The 19,346-nt window shown below is 39.4% G+C and overlaps 1 protein-coding gene across 3 annotated transcripts; it reads right to left on the reverse strand.

Moving 5' to 3' along the window:
- Window positions 1-482: 482 nt before the first annotated feature.
- Window positions 483-17,650, reverse strand: LOC105059760 (protein MODIFIER OF SNC1 1). Of its 3 annotated transcripts, XM_073244218.1 has the most exons (12): window positions 17,494-17,621; window positions 16,222-16,282; window positions 15,230-15,301; window positions 13,965-14,048; window positions 11,147-11,221; window positions 11,009-11,053; window positions 10,484-10,862; window positions 10,222-10,318; window positions 7,099-7,179; window positions 5,332-6,989; window positions 967-3,455; window positions 483-874 (listed from the first exon to the last, which is right to left on the reverse strand). In XM_073244218.1, the coding sequence occupies exons 4-11, from the start codon at window positions 13,994-13,996 to the stop codon at window positions 972-974; spliced, it is 4,851 nt and encodes a 1,616-aa protein (XP_073100319.1). In that variant the 5' UTR covers window positions 13,997-14,048; window positions 15,230-15,301; window positions 16,222-16,282; window positions 17,494-17,621; the 3' UTR covers window positions 483-874; window positions 967-971. The 3 variants fall into 3 exon arrangements, with proteins under 3 accessions (XP_073100319.1, XP_073100318.1, XP_073100320.1); XM_073244217.1 differs by lacking the exon at window positions 16,222-16,282 and having other exon boundaries at window positions 17,494-17,650; XM_073244219.1 differs by lacking the exons at window positions 10,222-10,318; window positions 10,484-10,862; window positions 11,009-11,053; ... (3 more) ...; window positions 16,222-16,282; window positions 17,494-17,621 and adding an exon at window positions 7,718-8,873.
- Between the last annotated feature and the right edge of the window lie 1,696 nt (window positions 17,651-19,346).

Raw genomic sequence — 19,346 nt, forward strand, 5'->3', positions numbered from 1 at the left:
TCTATTACTATGACAGCAGTACACAATAGAGCTTTCGTTGCTGATTCAATCCAAATATAAATCATTCAACCTCATACACACCGGGTCCTCGAACCCTCAGGGCCCACCCCACTGGTGTTCAACAGCGGTGCAAGTCATCTACGACGAGCAGCTTAAAATCAATCATCATTGATTCTCTTTTGCTTTCTTTCTTCTTCTTCTTCTTTCCTTTTTTTTCCTCTTTTTTCTTTTTTTTCTTTTTTTTTTTTTTCAGCAGAACATGATTGTCCGGCACTGATTAAGCATACCGAGATGGCAAGAGAAAAATAACGATATGCTAAAAGAGCCTCGCGGCAGCAGGACAGGATACACGCCTGCGGTTACTTGCATGCTGAGATAGCAAGCGGCCAACATGTCAAAAGAAAATGGAAAAATCGACGTCCCGCCTATCATCAGGTTCCCAAAGTATCTACAAGGCTCCACATAAAGGAGTTGACACACAGTAAACAAGTTGGAACTCATGCAACACATTTCAACATAGCTGGTGAAATCAAAGCCAGCAACAAATATGCCTCCAACAGAATTCATTTGACATTCGGATCTTCAGAAGGATTTGACATGGAATTTCAGGAATGGAAGCAAAACAGATCCAACATAATATCCTAAATCCCGAAAACAACAGACTCCTGCTTGTGGAGAAACCCATCGAGCTTTAACTCTCACTTTGAGGCATGGCATGGAGTACAGGTAGCGAAGCTAGTTACTAGTCAAATCCAGCACCTGCAAATCCCGAGCCAACAAAAAACATGCCTGTTGCTCTCAAAGAACCCCTATGCCTTGAGTGTCACTCTGACCAGGCTTTCAGCATGCTGCCAATCATACGCAAACACTGCATCTGCACATCCAAAATGTACATACCAATTATTGATAAAACGAGATATAAATGACAACGAGACAGTTGATGAATAAGTGGTTTCATGTACAAACCTGTTTCAAAATTCTTTCTCCACAATATTAATAGGTTCACCACCACGAACTGCAGCACCACCACTCCGCCTGAAGAAGTGACCACTGCGTCTTGAATGATTCTGACTGCGCTCCCTGTACCTCAATCCTGGAGGCCGGGAACCCTCCTGTGCTTCTTCACTGACATCAGGGTTCCACTGAGATGACTCACTGGGCTTACCATAAGAACCGATAGGCTGGTACTCATAATGTGAATTATGCTTTCTCCTCTCCCCATTCATCAGAAAATTTTGCCTGCCCCTGCCAGCATCTTGCCCTGAATCCCTACCTCTATACACTGCTTCTTGGCCTCTATTAAAGCGCCCATTGTGCTGTCTTGGCGCTGGAGTAACCTCATGCTCATGATGTGCTTTTACATTCTCTGGACCTAGCTCAGCATTAATTGGCACCTCTTGGTTTAGGGTATGGGTCTGCTGTTTTGATGGATCTACAATAAACTTCATGTCTCCTTGAGCTTCTTGATAGCATTCACCAACCCTATTTTTTTGGGTAAGGGCATTATCCTCCTGCAAAGGATGACCGTCAAAGCCTTCAAAAGCAAATTCCTTGTCTGATCTGCCGCTATGAAAAGCAACTTTTTGCCCTCCACTGCCCCTATGTCCTTGGTTATGAGAATTGGCATGAGATTTTGGCTTCCAATGTGATTTCATATGCTCACCACCAGAAATCTTGTTCTCGGTCTTCGAAGCATTTCTTATATCAGGTTCATTTAAGCCAGGGGCTGGATTTTGGATATCACTTTTATCATCTATCCCAGTCCGCGAATCCTTGTTTCCGGCAGGGATATGATTACTTCCTGCAACTCTGTTAACCTTAAATTGCTGATGCCTTTGTCTACTTGTTACTCCATGATCCTGCACACCAGCAGGTGCAGCAATCAGTTCAGTTGGCAATGCTTTAGCACTATTACTGTCCCAGCCATCAGATTTGAACTTTTGTAACTGTCTGTCAGGATTTAACAGTTCATCTTGATCAGAAGGCTTCTGAATAACTTTAGCAGCACCAGAAGAGCCTGAACCTTCACCGGTACTCTGTAAAGCTGATGTAGATTCAGCCGAACTTCTTTGACACCAAGATGCATGTCCTCTGCCACGCCTATTAGGCTTATTCTCCTCAACATTCTTGGTATCAGCAAGAAATTCCATCTCTCCAACTGCCAAATCATCAGGTCCTCCCCTATCAAGAATCCTAGAATCAAATTCAGATTTTTCTGACTTATCGCCAGATGCTTCCTGCTCGAGGGAAGGAGAAGGTTGTTGGCAGTTTGGTTGCTGCGACATTTCTTTGGTTACAGGTTTAGGAATGTATCTCTCCATTTCAGCCCTCTTTGCTTTCTTACCATTGTGCATATCATGCTCTTTCTTTCCCAAAGATTGACTGCTAGCAACAATCATACTGCTCTGGCTGATTTCCTCAGGTTGCTGCTCATTCTTGTTTTGTGGCTTTACAGGTGCCCAGATGACAGCATCGCTGACATGGAACTTGTCTGCAGGCTTGAAACCTTGCTGGTTTCTTGATGACTTCCTAGGAGGCTGAGGTTTCCATTGGTTGCCAATCCTACCATGTGCTTCTTCAGTTGACTTGGACAACCTGTTGGAAGATGTAACCATAACATCCCTAGAAACTTGAGGTCCTGAAATCTCACAAGAATTTTGAGCTGGAACTACAAGAGTTTCCGCCACTGATGCTGGGGAATGAGTTTTCTGACAATCGCTTGGACCTTTCTCAATATTCCCATCAGTATGTGCTAAAGATGGTGTGGTGGAGCCCATCAGAGCCTCCTCCAGCTTGTTCTTGTTCCTTGAGTTCCTATTATTTTTCTTCTTGTGCACAGGACCCTCATTATAGGGCAAGCTATCATTAGATGCATCTACAGCCACCTCAACAAGATCTTTTCGGCACTCCATATTCCCAGCAGTGTTTGACTTCTCACCTGGGTTTTTTTCCATTGAAATGCTCTGCTTTCTTCTGTAGCTTATATGCTTATGCCTGGAAATATTACTATCATGAACGTGTGAACTCATTTTCTGGTCAACAACAACGGTAGTATTGTTCTCTTGCCTCAGTGTCGGGGATGGGTCATGGGAAATTGCAGGATCTTCTGAAGCTATATCAGAAGGCAAATCAGCTGGTGTGGGAAGATTTCTAAGCTCACTATCATTTTCATGTATCAGTGCATCAGAATTCTCCTCTGACATAACACCTGGCACTTCATTGTTTGTCACATCAATTTTGAGAGCTGTACCAGCCCCAGAATCCTGGTTATGCTGCATATCAATGCTTGGTTGTATAGAATCATTTGACTTCTGTTTTGAACTTTGAACTAAAGATCGCCTGTTCAATTCTTCCAACTTTGCAAGAGCTTTTGCTCTTTGCTCCCTTGTCCGTTCCTCCTCCTCCTTCTGCAGCTGTTTTGCACGCTGTGCAGCTATCTCCTTCATTTTAGCACGCTAGTAGAAAAGGCAACCAAATACGATCAGATTTAATGAAGGAATGTTAAGCAAGCCTTCACAAAGTAATTTTTAACAGAAAAATATTCAGTGAGATACATAAACAGTCTTTCTCATTTGCATTTACAGAGCATAAATATAAAATAATTTCCATTTCCCTTAAATATGATCCAACTTCAAGATACAGTCATTCTACATTTAAATACTTGATTTTATAAATCAAAATCACATATTTCCTTTCGAATGTCTTACATATACAATGTCCAATCCTAAACTAAGTATTTAGTTACATTTTAGTCTGACAGCTTCCCTTTGCACACAATTATCAAAAGCATAACAGAAAAGGAAAAACATCCCCTAGTTGTAAGGAAAAGATATGAACAAAAGCATATTCATCAAAAAATAAAAAGATGATAGTGCTTAGTCCTATTTACTTTGGTCAAAGAGGATTTAGATTTTCTCCTAAATGCAATAAACTTAGAAATATACATTATGCTTTCCATGTCATATTATTATGGCCTAAAGCTATAATATTTATTGTTTGTTATAAAAGTATCCTTCCTTGGTTTAGTATAGAATTTGCTAAGAATAAAATGGATTTCTGAACATAATTTGGAACAAGTTTATGTACCTTCACAAAATTACATAGATCAGAACCTGTTTAAATTGATTTATCATTAGCCGATACTTCCATTTGGCAAAAATAGGACCAAGTAGGCAATGCCAACATACATATCAATACCAAGGATTGCCGACTTGGAACAGGACCCTATGCCTGCCGGCTGGCAGTACGAGTCGGTATGCCCCCATACCGGACTGTACGGGATCCAAACCGACATAGAAACAAGGGATGAATCGAGGAGGAAAAGAGAGAGAAAGAGGGGGGAAGGGACGAAGAGGGAGGAAGGAAAGAGAGGCTAGCGGAGACCCGACGATGGCCACCAGAGGGCCACCGAGGCCTTTCGGGCTCCACAGTCCTTTGCAGGAGAAAATACAAGAAGAGAAAGAGATAGAAAGAGAGGGGAAGGAGAAAGAAGAGGAAGCGAAAGGTAGCAGGGAGGCCATACAGCTCAAAATAGCCCCATGGAAGCTTGGGTTTGAAAAAGGGCTTCATCCCTATTTCATCGTATTTTTTAAAAAATTCAATACACAATGAAGCCGGCAATGGGTGAACAGGGGCTATTTTGGGCCATCCAGCGACTACGACAATCACCCAATGGCCCTCCGATGGCCTCCTACTCCTCTTCTCTCCCTTTCCCTCTCTCTCTATTTCTCTCTCTTCTCGCATCTTGCAGAGGACCAGGAGCCCCGGAGTCTTCGATGGCCCTCTGGCGACCTCAGCGGGCCACCGACGGCCTTTTCCTTTCCTTCCTCCCCTCCTCTCTCTCCCTCTCTCTTCCCCTCTTTCCTTCTCCCTCGCTCCGTCTTGCATTCCGAATTGAATGCCCGAACTACACTAGTTAGCTGCTGGTATGGTTCAGCACGCCCCAAACCGTCTAGTTTGTGGCAGTTTGGCAAACCCTAATCCATACACAAGGACGGCAAGATGGCTTTTGTTAAAACTTTAGGCTATTACTTGACAAAATTACTAGATGAGAAATCATATAACATATTGGCTTTCTCATGAAATAAAAGAACTCGAGTAGTCCCCTGGAATGGAGTCTCTCAACATCATTGTTACATCATACTCCTAGTTGTTCCATAGAAGAAGCAAGATACTTTCATAAAATTCCTTCTAAAATCCAAACCATGTTTGTCCAATTGTCAAGAAGAAATAGTTTTTACAAAACAAAGTTATGACTTCAAGGATTCGCAAAATGATTTTCAATTGTATATTGCAGCCGCGGCATAATGAAGATGAGAGAAAGATACATACTTGGGTTTGGTAATCAAGTGAATCCATAGCAGACGTATATGACCCACTGATGATTGCATGATCTGACTCCATTACAGCAGTATCTTGAGAAGAATGGTCATCAGGAACTCCTACCCGAAGGCCATCACCATTTGTCACAGCGGTTATCACTGAGTAATCTTTACCAGGGGATTCCTTTGTCCACCCATCATCGACTTGATTATTAGTTCTTGACTTAACATGATAATCAACTCTAGTTCGTGTTGTATTATTTCTCCTGTAATTATGAGAATGAGCCACTTCACCATATTTTGAAGAATCTGACTTGCCCACTGCAATGATTTGTGATTCCGATGGCCCAGGGACAGCTTTCCCATCACTAGATGATTTGAAGTCATTGTCTATTGCAGAAGAATTCACCTCACTGGAAGCTGGGATGACCATACCAAATGAAGGACCATTTTCAGTGGGAATAACATTAGAGCAGATTACTTTTGTAGAACGATCTGCCTTTCTAGTTGCAGCCTTTAATTGTTTTGTCTTTTCTTCTCTGAATGAAAATGGTGTAACTTCATTGTGGCTATCAGCACACCGAGCTTTATTATTTAGGCCTTCTATTTTCTCTATCAGTGCTGCATTCTTTTTAGTAACAGGATATTGTTGCCGGTCATGAGCCAGTGAAGTAGCAGTTTCTGGTCTCCTCATCAGAACACCATCAGCTGCTTTGTCTGAATTTTCTTGCAAGTCCACAGTAGCAGGTTCTGAAGAATGATCTTCACAGTCATGGGATGGCTTCAACAAACCTTCGGAGTCAGGTTTTGTGTTCACAAGTGCGGCATGTTCATCCTTTCTGCTATCAGTGTGCCAGCATTCCTCCTGTGTGGAACCACCTGGCTTGCTTACCTTATCAAAGTGTGGGGGGTTAGATATTACAGCTTGCCTCATCTCTTGTAACTTATTATCCTCCCAACCATCACGCTGTTTTAGGCATACCTTGTACTGTTCTTTATGAATACCATGAGCACGATCAGCTTGCATCCGTTCTTTGGCCATTGGTGGATCACGTCGACCTACATGAAATTGTCCTGGGTTAAGATTGCCATTTTGATGTGGATGGTGGTCATAAACACCTGGTTGACAAGCTACTCCCATGAAGGGGACATCTCGCTCACTGTAACCGCAAAAACCCACTTGAGGCATGCCACGATAGCCATCATAGGGCACCGGAGCTTGGTAAACTCCAGGCCTAGCTGGGAGAACAGGATGACTGGCAACCATGAATGAGGGAGGGGGTACATGAGGACGATAAGTTGCACCATTATTGGGGTGGAATCCACACTGTCCAGCACCCGGCCCAGGAACAGCCTCAGTGTTTTGTGGAAACTGAGGATAGTAACCAAAATGATCAGCAGCAAAACCACCATGAGGGCTTGCTGGTCTGTATGGACCACCTGGCCCCCCTCCTCTATACCAAATTCCATCAGGAGAGTGGAGTGGAGGACCATGCCATGAGTCAAACTGGTGAGCCGTCATGTTTAAGCTAGGATATTGCTGTGCATGCTGGGGTTCCATCTGCCAGTTCATGTTTAGTGGGGGCCCTCCACCAACATACAAATAATTATCTTTCTTTTGTGTATTCATAATTTCCTGCTCTGAAAATGCAGCTATCTTAGCATCCCCTGGAAGAAAGAAAGCAAATGCCACATCATCATGGGATAGCAGTGAACAAAATGTGAAACAATAGGGACTTGACTGTTCAAGATAACAATAGGAGTTCCACGTATCTACCAGACAGAGGAGATTCCAACTTTTCTTTTGGTGCTGCATCAGTATCAGAAGCAGAAGCACAATGCCCTTGAGAACTATGACCTGGCAATGAGAGTAACAAATAAGAAAATTATATGGTAGGTATGAACAAAAGAAATACTAAACTAGAAACCCAAGATGATTATGCTCATCATTCTTCCTTTCTTTGATATTATAAATGTGCCAACAACACAGCTCTAAGAAGCCCAAATCAGAAGAGGATACATGAAGTGATACTATTGCTGGGTGGGGCAGGGCATCAGTGTTAGGGGAAGGAAGTTAAAAGCCTAAAATGCATTCGTATGTTAAGATCCAGAGCCATGAATTTTTTTTTCTTTGTAAACAAAGTTGGGGTTTGTATTTAGAAAAGCAAAAGACATGGACTTTGACACGGATGAATAAGAACTAGCACAAAAGTAATTAAAGTAAGGTCACTTCTGATAGTTATAAATGTTTCAGAATATTAGTTCAAATGGGAGCCAAATGCATCAGGAAGTGCTCAGAAGCTGAAAAATAAGTGTGACCAACAAATTGCAATGACCGAATATCCCGCTAGAATTCCTATTTTCTGGATTTCAGTTCATTATTGTAAAAGTCATACATCTTTTGTAACTTCAACAAGAAAATCACCCAATGGGAAATAATATGCTGGAACATCTGAAAACCCATTTTGTTGAGAAACGAACGGGGAACAGGAGTTTATCCATGTACCCTTCATAACCTGAAAGCAAGATGAAATGCTAAATATCAAATAGCAGGTCACAAAAGATTCGATGATCGGAGTCGAACCAAGCTTCTACACGAAAGCATCATGTGATCCATCACAGAATCTCCTGTTAGCAGCATTTCAAGTATTCAACAAACTATATGGCTCATGATACCTACAATAAGATACCATGAAAGAAGACCATGCATACACCTCTAAGGTTCTTCTTAAACACAATTCTTTTGTGGTTTTGTGTTTCATTTTATTCACTTTCTTACATTTCAAAATGTGCAAATGAAACCTTTGGTACATTATGAGAACTCTTAACAACAAATAGTTGATTAAAACCAGCATAATGTAGAACCACAACTAACATATGAATTCACCCATAATATAAGTGTAAATTACTTGGGTTTTTCTCCAGGAATTTGGTGTAAATATGTACAACTAATGTTCGCAAAGTAGTTCAGTAAATATCGGTACTCTTGCAAGTTATCCTAAATATCTCCAAATTCATTAGTTTATCAGGTCAGATAGAAAATGAAAAGTTCATGCAAGAAACTGACAGAGTGAAGGATGTGCACCCTTTAGCATAAAAATAAGATAATTGGAAATGCATACAGCAGAGTCAACTTATTGAAAAAATAAAACAGTGTTGGAATTTGCTAAGAGCTAATTTCATTTACATGCGCAGTTGAACTACTATATGGTCCTCTTCGATGCAAAGCCACAGTATGACATGACAGATACTTATAGGAGGAAAAAATAGTATTCAGCACTAATTGTAACTTTGGTCCTGGTATAAATGGCTTCCACAGTCAGTCAAAAAGTAAGCACAGAGAATTGCAAACTGATTTTAACAAAACTTTTACCTGATTATGTCATTTGAAAAAGATAATTTGAAGGATGCTAGTTGTCAGAATGTAAGATGCACATACAATACAATGAACTAATGGAATGGATCTTCAACTTGGTTTCTCTTGTACTGAATTTATAGTGATTAAAGATGTGAACAGGTTAGTTGATATGCAATTTGTAGTGATACCAGGAAACTTTCCTTTCGCTTTTATGGATGTGATCTACTTTTTCTTTGTACTGAATTATAGTGATTAAAGATTGAAAGTTAGTTATATGCAATTTGTAGTGATACAGAACTTTCGCTTTAGGAGTGCCGAAATATTGACATTTTTTAACACAGATGATATGGAATGGCATGACACTCATTAGCACAGAGAAAATGGAATGTTCAACTGACATCATCTCAAAGTATCAATATTCTGCACTAATTTGGAGAGTCATGTCCATATTCCAGTGGAAGTGTTGAAAGTTCAACTCTAAATGATTTCAATTGCCACACAAAATTGACATGAAATGTCCAGGCATTTTCACTCTACTACAAAATTTTCTTCTTTCAGTATAATCTAACTTGATCTCTTTTGAATACATATAGTACCACTGACTAGTCAACTTAGTGTCGTGTCCATTAAATTTATGTTTAGTATATAATTACTACTTATTTATATTGATTAAGCGTCATTCTCTTGACCAAGGGTTGAAGAGCCAATACCAATACCCCTATCAGTATCTTACTGGTACAAATACCATACCGAGATGAAGTACACCTCTCGGTGCCAATACAGCACTAATGAGGTGACATATCATGGTCAATACAGACTGCTACTACAGGATATGTTGGTGGTAATACACATAAGCACTTAATTCCTTGCTCTTAGATGGCTTTTGGATGCTGATCCATGGCATATGCCTCAATAACATCAAATGTTTAACATAATAATTCAGCAACAATGCAAGACATGTATTGCAAGAAAATAAAAAATTGCACAAGCACTAATGGTGCAAGATAGGATGGAGTGGCAGTCAGAACATCACCAGTTTGGGTAGAAAGGGCTCCACTGAATATCAAGGAGACAAGGTCTAGGCCTACCATGCAGTTTTTTTGAGAGGTCGATCTTCCGACTTGATTAATGTTTTACAGCATTTAATATGAGGTCATTAAGTGATTCTAGTCCAACGACTAGGATTATAAATTGGCCATAGTCCCTTTAAGTTATTTGGTGAATACATCATGGGACCATAATTTTTTTTTCCTAGTTTTCATATGCATGGTCAGCATGGAGATAATCAGATCAGCGACACCTTTCCCTAGCCAATACCAGCAGGCCAGTACGGTGCAACAAAACACTTCATGCATTTGAGTACTATGTAAACCAATGTAAAAAATTTTTAAAAAAAAGGTACATGAAGAAAAATACTAATTAGGAACCTGAAAGTTCTATGATATATCAATTAACTGGAGATTTACTACCTAATTAATCTCATTGATAACATCAAAAAAATATTCGTTCATAAGAGTTGAAAAACCATCAAGTAAGGAGCACCTCGCTGACTATGCGACTCGGAATTCTTGTCAGAGCCAAGTGTTGGAAAATCTCCAGAACTCAAAGTAAACCCATTAGTTTTGGATGTTGGTGGCCCCTACAAAGTTCAAAATCCAATCATATGCCTGCAAAATAGATTATACATGGATATAGAGGGGAGAGGCAATTTCTTCTAATGTGATCCTTAAACCTTGAATAATAATTAGTAAATAATTTGTGTTGAAATATCTTATTCATAAGACATTAACTGCCAGGATAATACCACTCTCTCAGTAGTTCTAGTGGACCCCCATGCAACTGTACTATCTGCTGAATTTTCTGCAAAGCGAGACAATTGAGAGTTTCCTGGTCTTGTTTCTGCACTTCGAGGGCGAGTTGCAACAATAGATGTCTGATTTGTTGCTGATAATCCTGATGCAGATGATGGACGTGAATTTGGACCCCACGCATTAGATGGAGGCTCATGGGATCTATCACTACCAGCAGTAGATGGTCGTGTGCCACTTCCCCCAGATGAGGGGCGACCACTAGTATGGCTTGGTGAACCAGTACTCCCATCAGTTTTAGGTGATAATAGAGAAGATGAACTCCATGCATTTGGCACTGCCGAAGATGGTCTGCTTCCCCAGGTGAGAGTACCCCTAACATAGCAACCACAAGTCATGTCATAAAGCTTAACTGGGCATCTTTTGATCATTCAAAAAGGAAATAGTACATCACAAAAAATTTAAGATGTCAAAATCATACTAATATGGAAAGGAAAAGAATGGCAAAGAACAAGACTCACTTTGGAACAATTTCCACATTTGGGTCCAGACCATTGTTTTCCAACCTTCAAGAATGAGAATAAATTAATTTACAAAGAAAAACAACATTAGTAATTAAATAATGAGCTTTGAACTAATTATTCTTGAAACAGGAATACCTTTGACTAGGTAAGTTAATGGGCTTCGGAACTTTGCCCAAAACAGTCATGCCAGATTTTCGAGCAGAAGCCCATCTAGAAGTAATTAGAAAAGTTAAATAAGACAACCCACTGGTATGCATAGAAAAAATATTAACCTAGAAATAATGGATCAAGATAGAATAAATGACAATCCACACTCAATTTAGTAAAACATAAAAAGGTGCACCAAGGTACAAAAAATAATTAAAGCAGCAAAAGAAGTACAAAAGGCATTTGAATGAGATTTTTTTTTGTAACATATTAATCACTAAGGATTTAATTATTGGTTTGACACTATGGACCGGCCATACCAAATTGCCAAAATGCCCCCCATACCAGCATCAAGCCAATATAAGGTATTTCACCCAAGATTTGCCATACCAGTCAATAACATACCGTACCAGGTGTACTGTATCGTACCATACCAGTACATGGTACCATACCATACCAACACTCAATACACTAAATCTTATTGTACCATACCACATACTAATACTGTAATAGGATGGTACCGATACATGGTCTTGTACTAAAATGACGAATGTTGATTTCACCTTTATTTTGCTTTGCCAAATTCAAGAGGAGTACGATGTGCCTGCATGGTCCCATACTATACTAACACCATCCAGTAATGTATTGGTTTCAACCATTGCACATTACTTTATATACTGGTTCTGGTTTTAGAGGTTATCAGAAAAGGTAGTATTACAGTTAATTTATAATCATAAATTCAGCTTCCATATTGTTGTCAAGTTTCAGAGCAAGAAAGCAAACACAAAAATATTAAAAACATTTAATAAAATTTAACTGACAGTGATCTGATTCTCTTTGTATTGAGAGGTTCAGAAGACAAGGTGATGCATCTGAGATCCATTTAGCTGTACTATTATTATCTATTTTATTAAGGGTGCGTTTGATTATACTTTTTGATTTTGATTTTTAAAAAGTACTTTTTGTTTTTTTGATTTTTGCTATTGAGTAAAAGCAAAAAAGTAAAAAGTATATTTGGTAACTACGTTGCTATAAAGCAAAAAAGCAATGTTTGAGGATGGCAGGTGAAGAGCTCGACGAGGAAGAAGGGTTCGGAAAGGGAGGGAAAAGGAGGTGGGGAGGTGAAGAGCTCGACGAGGGAGAAGGGTTCGGGCTCTTTACTTTTTGGTTTGGCATTTTACATGTGGGGAAGAAAAAAAAGCAGAAAAGAAAGTTTTGGAAAACAAAAATTTTTGCTTTGCATATAAAGCAATTATTTTGATTTTTATTTTTTGCTTTTCATGATGTTACCAAACATTGCTTTTTTGATTTTTACTTTTTAAAAATCAAAAAGCAAAAAAAGTACTTTTTTAATGGCTAACCAAACGCACCCTAAATTATTTGTTATTATTGTACTTGTACTCACATCTCCCAAGAATGAAGCATTTGGTCAATACAATGCATTGGTTTTAAAAACTACAAAACAAAAAGGTACCATACACATGATATAGATGCAACAAAGACTTATATAGACACATACTTTGGCTCTGCTGTGAGACAGTTTTTATTTGTTCAAATTTGATAACATTTCTTAACTTGTTCTGATAACTGAAGCAGGCATCAAAGCACAAAAGATGCTAAACAAATAGAAGTTCTGCATGCATGCAAAAGTCACACTCCTGCATGCATATCCTTCCTCACATTGCATTGACTTGTGTCACTCTAACATTAGCATGGCTGGGAGTAAGTTAACCCAATTTATTTATCTACTATTTTGTTATTAGCTTTATAAATCTATTTCAAAATTTTTAATAGACATGTCTAAAACTTCATGCTAGTGGTATTTATTTTCTTTCACCTTTTTAGTGGAAGACAAGCAATTAAACAAATATTGAAGAGTATATATGCAAAAACACTTGAAGGAATAAATTGTAAAATGAATTCAGCAACATTACTTTTCATTTGGAGCTTATCATCTAGCCATAGAGGACATATGTGCAAGTTTAAGATTTTTGGGGGAATGTATATGCAAGTTTTAGACTTTAGGAAAGACATCTATGTAGTTTTCACTTTCTGAGAGGTCAATAAGCAGAGAAGCAAATTCTAAAGACTATATACACAATAATCACATAGCATTTACATATACGTGTGCATGTTAATTTAAATTGACAACAACAAAATAGTTGCTTGCAGATCATAATTTGTGCTCGACAGCCAGCAGTACTAGTTTCTTTACTCATCAATGTAGAACAAATATATCCAAGGTAAATAAGCAAATAAGCACGTGCTAAAGCACTTATATGCAATGATCCCATACACGCACATCCAAGTGTCTGCATATTGATTTAGGTTAAGCATTATAATAGATTACTTGCATATCATACTTTGTCCTCGGCAGTAACTGGTTGCTTAACATCACTCTAGAACTAAATATTCTTTTCTATGAGGTAAATAAACACAGAAGCACATTAAATAGTAGAAAACATAAATGCAACCATTAGGTTGATCATTATAATATATATGTTACTGTACTTGATAATGTGTATTTGGCAGTTACCAGTTGCTTCTCTTCTCATTAAATTATGTACGACACTAATGCGTAGGGGTCACGCGCATAAGAAAAAAGGCAGTCATTAGAAAGCAAGACAAAACATGTTATGTGTTAATTTAGATATAAGGGGTCCAGTTATAAAATACATACTAAAATAAAGTACCCTGAGAAAAATTTTTTAATTGCTAGATAAGTTGTTGCGGTTTTACTATATGAAAGTATTTTCAAGGCAAACTTATAATTAAATAATGAAAATGGAGATGGTTGATCTTTAACCTTCGATCTCCTGCCAGTAAACTTGAAGCCATAACTCAAGCACAGTGCTTGCAAGATCATCAAAATATATACATAGATCTATACCTGAAAAGGAAAAAAAAAAGAATGAGACTTCTTTGAGTACTCTGATATAGAACTAGTTCATGTGGAGATAAAAATAAATAACACTAAGAACATGTTTGATGCTCAAAAAGATAGTCAAACATCACTTCAAACCTCAGATAACCCAACCTGGAAATATTCAACCATAATCTGATTTAAGAAGACATTCTGATTTATAACACAATGCAACTTAAGCGATCTGGTAAAAGTTTTCTGTTATTTCCATGTCTTCTCTAATTGGACCCCAAAATGATGTAAAGTGACAAGCAAACCTGCTCAAATACTGGGCATCCCATCCAGCCCGCCTGAGCCAGGAACATTTAGAACAGGCTTGGGCTTGATTTTTCAGCCCAGCGGGTCAGACCGGGCATAAAACTCAAGCCCATCTTTTAAATGGACCAGGCTCGGGTTTGCATCGACCTAATCAGGGCATGGCCCGATCCCAATTATACAAATCTTAAATTAATAAATATATTATATATTATATGATAAAATATATTAACTACCTTGAGTACCCTTAACAATTCCCATTATTACTTCCCTATCCCACCCCTTAGATCCCTAATCCATCCCGTGGCAAATTAGGAACTTGGTGAAGGAGGTGGCAGCGTATCTAAGGTTTCTCCTCCCCGCTTCCTTGCCTCAACCCAACAACCTCCCATGCACCATGCCATCGCCCACCGCTCCACATGACAGCCAGAGGCCCAGCCTAGAAGCCCAAAAACCAGAATGTAGCAGGCTTGGGCCTAGGAAAGAGGCCCATAGGCCAGGTTGGGCCCCAGCTTGGAAAAAATTGGCACGGTGACTTGGGCTGAGCCCATCCCAAATCTGGCTTGCCTAGTAAGCAGCTCTAATCACAAGTCAACTAGCATGAACTCAGGATTGTTAGTGATTACCAAGTACAAGTAGAAGCTCAACAAAGAGTTGCAAACTAAGAGATAATAAGGGATATAACAGACACACAAAACAGATCAACCATTTTCCTTGCATATGAAGGTTAGGAGAAGATGTTACTAAGAAACAGCATTACAACATTTGTAATAATTGTGCATGTATGTCGTTCTGTTATCTTTTCTTCCAAACAAGCAAATATTATTTAGTAGCAGAATATAGAATTGCAAAATTCTTGCTACAGAGAATATAAGGATGGGAAACAGCATCACCTTATTCTTTAATTGTTGTTCCTGTGCTATTCAACTTGATTTTCCAATCACGTAAATGTAAGATCTCCTGATCTGCATTTGTAAAACAAGCATTTTGTGATTCACAGAACCTTTGGATATAAGCAAAAAAATCTCATGATGCAATTGGAACAATAGGTTCATGAGTGCCACCAAACCTCTCTCTTTTTTATTTTTAGTGCATACCCACTTCAAAAGCAAATTAACAGGCAGATATGTTGCAATCAGCAGTGCTAGATTAAAATTTCAACTGCTGTATGGATATTCCAGTTTGTAACGCAAATCACAATTGCTTGATTCTATTTTTGGTGCCGATACAGAAACATGAACCAGTAGATAAGATTGCAGATAAGATCTTGATGACTGCAATGATGCCAAACATTGGATCACCCAGTCGTTTGAATCCTTACATGCACTCTGAAATGCACAGTTTTAAACAATTAAGAGAAGAAACATACATAGAAATATTGATTATTTGATTCCTGAATTAATCACCTGGATTGGTAGCCCAGTCAATATTAAGATGCAGTGGTATGATGATGAAATTTGCTTTTTCTTTATTTGTTGAACACTTTAAATTTTATAACAATTCCGAGTTCCCTGATGTAAAGCTAGTTGAAACTCAAAAGTTAAATAACTAAACGACAATCCTTGACACAATGTTTTGCATTCATTAACACCTCATAGTTCATACTACTAACTGGTTAAGGAAGTGGCCTGGAGAAGAAAATGAACTGCAAAGCAACGACCTCGTATAAGCAATTCAATAAATAAGAATATTCAGACATGAACTTCCATTTTCATTTTCATGTGAATATAACGTGTTTCACAGATCATAAGATTTTGTCCATAATCTTCCACAGTTTGAATGCTGTGGTCACAGAAATTATTTTGCCATATTCATAACAAAAAATGTGATAACTAGAGGAATGTTTTAATATGAAGAGAAAAAACTCTTAGAAGTTATATTGTACCATGATAACCACCGCAAATGACAGGCACAGCTGACAAGACCCTACATATTCACGTGAGGTCCTGAATGGCAAGTCACACTAGCTTATTGGTTGGCTATAAAGGATTAGTAGAGAAGTTGAAAGACCAAGAGATGGCTATAAATTCTAATGACAACTCTACCAAACAGTCAATCATCTCCATTATGCTGGAAAATTTTATATGAAACCTGAATGCTTCAGCACAGAATACTATATGTGATGCTAGCCAGGGATTCAAGTCCCAATGGGACGTCCCATAGGACACCGGGATGAGGTACCATCCTATATGTTGGGACAGACCATCCCGCTAGCGTCCCGGTATCCCGATCAGGACGTCTTGGACATTCTCTGTCTCAAGTGTCAGGACAGGGTGGGACGGCGATGCATCCCTTTCCATGAAAAAATCGGGACAGCCTCGTCCCACGGGATTTAAAACCTTGATGCTAGCAACATATATGATTAGATCAATGAGATTCTCAGAGCATCTAATTACTTACTCTCACTACGTGCATCAATCTAAACATATTTAACAACCCTTCTTTGCTTTGTTCAATCAACATAACGACAGCTTTATGGATAATCTTATAATTCACTACAATCCAAGAATGTCTGGTGACCAGCTCATAATGCCCAATGAATGGATGTTAAATTCCTGACAAAGGCAAATTCAGGAAATATAGAGTCCTACCATGGAACGTAGAAGGCTACTTTATACCTTAGCACTCAACAAGGCTTGTCTTATTGCCATCGAGTTTAATTTCATAAGACCCGAGAACGAGCCTTGATGGAATGAGATGAAGACAGCGTTCGATATAAAGAATGGCATCCCCACCCGTCAATCACCAATTACATACTCCTCCGGCTGCCTCACCAACACATTTAATCCATTCACAAAAGACTCAATAAATCACAAGAGGATCATCCGCGTATTTAATCATTTTCCTAATCCACCAGAAAATATAAGAGAACATCCGCTTGGACAAGAAGTTCTAGATGAATTCTAAAACACAAACTTCAATAAAATCAACAGAGCCAATAAGACTATCCCATTGAGATCGAATCCAATGCCATCAAATACACCAAACCACAGAATCCACTTAGACCCAGAGATCGCAAGCGTGCTTGCATGAGACAAAAGAAAGGGGAGCAGGAAACATGATTCTCGAAGGTCCGATCCTCAAAAACCCTAACTCTAGAACGAATCTGGGAAGCGAAACCCTAACCCTAAAACAGGAGAAGGATCGCGAGCCTTACTCTATTGAGCTATTCCGGGAGAGGACGGCACAGAGAAGGATCGGAGTGGCCGGAAGGTGACCGGAATCGCAGCCGAGTGGGAGAGCTTGCCCGCGTCCGCGAAGAGAGGCTGACAGAAACGAAGGAAAGGAGAAAGGAAGGGGGACGCGGAAAGGAAAAGATAGAAGCAAAGGAAATTTCGAGGACGTGGCAAATTATTATTAGATCTCCACGATAATCGATGTTCTAGGAGGATCAATGGCGCTTTGCCTCTTTCCTAATGCATGCCGGACGGATGATTGGATGTCCTACTGGACTCACTAAGTGCCACGTTTAGAATTCTGTGGTGGGGCCTGCTTTTTTTTTTTTTTTTTTTTTTTGGCGGTTGGGGGTTGGGTTTTGGTTTGGGGGCGGGTGCGCGTTGAGATGCACTGTCGCTCGTAGCGGCAGGTGTTTATCGTTTAACCGGGTCGTGCGCGTTCGCTTTTCACTTTTTCTTGTTAATCCACATCCGCTGCGGTACGGATGGCCTGACTTGGAAAGGGAATCCAAGGTGTAATTGTGAGGTGATCTCAGCCGTCCAATGCGGTGGATTTCGCTTCCAAACGGATTGAAAATTTACTTGTACCCGGAAAAGACATGCTGCGAATTGGTCGGATAGAACATAGAAGTTTTATACGGATGGTGAATCCACCATCTAACTTGACGGTTAGATGCCATTGCATCCGTCCGATCATGTGTCTAGGAGAAGACACGTGTGATGCTACACCCATGCTGATTGATTCAAATGAAATTTGTTTCAGATTGCAGGTGGTATCGATCTTGATGGATGGTCTTTGGACGATGAAATCTATCTAGATTTTGTCCGTTGGTAGATGATCATTTGAAAAATCTAGCGCAGTCCATTGGAGGCTTGTAACACCCAGTTCGTTTCAACCTAAGAGGGAGATGGGTCTAGTCCACTTAGCCGATCCAAATAGACAAATCAGCCAAAAAAAACCCCACACACACACACAAAAAGAAAAGAAAAGAAAAGGATCGGCACATGCTTGCCGTATACTGGTGTTGCTACCGATTTATGACTCAAAGGTCGGCACGATTGGAGTTGAGTGATGGAACGGTGATTAGATCTATAAAAAAATTTTGATCGGATTTGGTTTTGATGAGGATCCTCAAATGCTTAACTCAGAAACTTGGAACAAATGAGAAGGAGTAAACGAGAGAGAGAGAAAGATTTCATATATAAGGATCCCCTATTAGTTTCTATTTATAAATAGAGGTGAGAGCCGTGAGAGGATAGAAGTGCAGGAGGTCATCCTGGTAATTTCAAGTGTGAAGTCTGCAAGATTTCTAACCTTATCTTTTAGGATTCAGTGGTTTGTCCATTGTCTTATCTGCTCTATCATCGGTTGTTCCCAATGGTCATAAAATTTGAAAATCTGCACGGGAGTTTAAGATCGATCCTTTCGATTATATTGATCAAGGTCGATCAGAGTATCTTGGATCGATAGAAGACAAGGTCGGTTGAAACCAGAGTCAGGTGGTGATCGAAGCTGTTCACATCTTCGGCTTAGTAGAGGCAGAATTCTCTGTCCATATCATGTACTTCTACTTCTAAGTCTAAGCTAAGACTGGGTCAGATAAAGGGAATATGCCAAGCCTGCTCCATTGATCAAATCGAGGACACACGTTGCATTTCTATTTCTTCAGATGGAGTGGTGCTTTTCCATCTCTTGGACTAGATGAAATATCGCATTAGGAGGTCGGTGCGGTCGATGGAAAGTCATCGGTGGTAGTTGTTAACAGATGTGTCTGGCTCGAAGCATCGCGCATGTTCTTTGAGATGTGCTCATAAATGTGCCATCCGAAAAGAC

This window comes from Elaeis guineensis, chromosome 10 (genome assembly GCF_000442705.2).
Source record: "Elaeis guineensis isolate ETL-2024a chromosome 10, EG11, whole genome shotgun sequence".
In the NCBI taxonomy this organism is placed as follows: domain Eukaryota; kingdom Viridiplantae; phylum Streptophyta; class Magnoliopsida; order Arecales; family Arecaceae; genus Elaeis; species Elaeis guineensis.

What these genes read in the sequence shown, in the direction of transcription:
- LOC105059760 (XM_073244217.1), bottom strand. Translation starts at nt 13,996, where the DNA reads ATGGCTTCAAGTTTACTGGCAGGAGATCGAAG. An exon ending in CGAGTCGCATAGTCAGCGAG is followed by an intron (nt 7,180 to 10,221) that starts GTGCTCCTTACT and finishes TCTCATTGCCAG; the next exon opens with GTCATAGTTCTCAAGGGCAT. An exon ending in CACTTGATTACCAAACCCAA is followed by an intron (nt 3,456 to 5,331) that starts GTATGTATCTTT and finishes CTTTTCTACTAG; the next exon opens with CGTGCTAAAATGAAGGAGAT.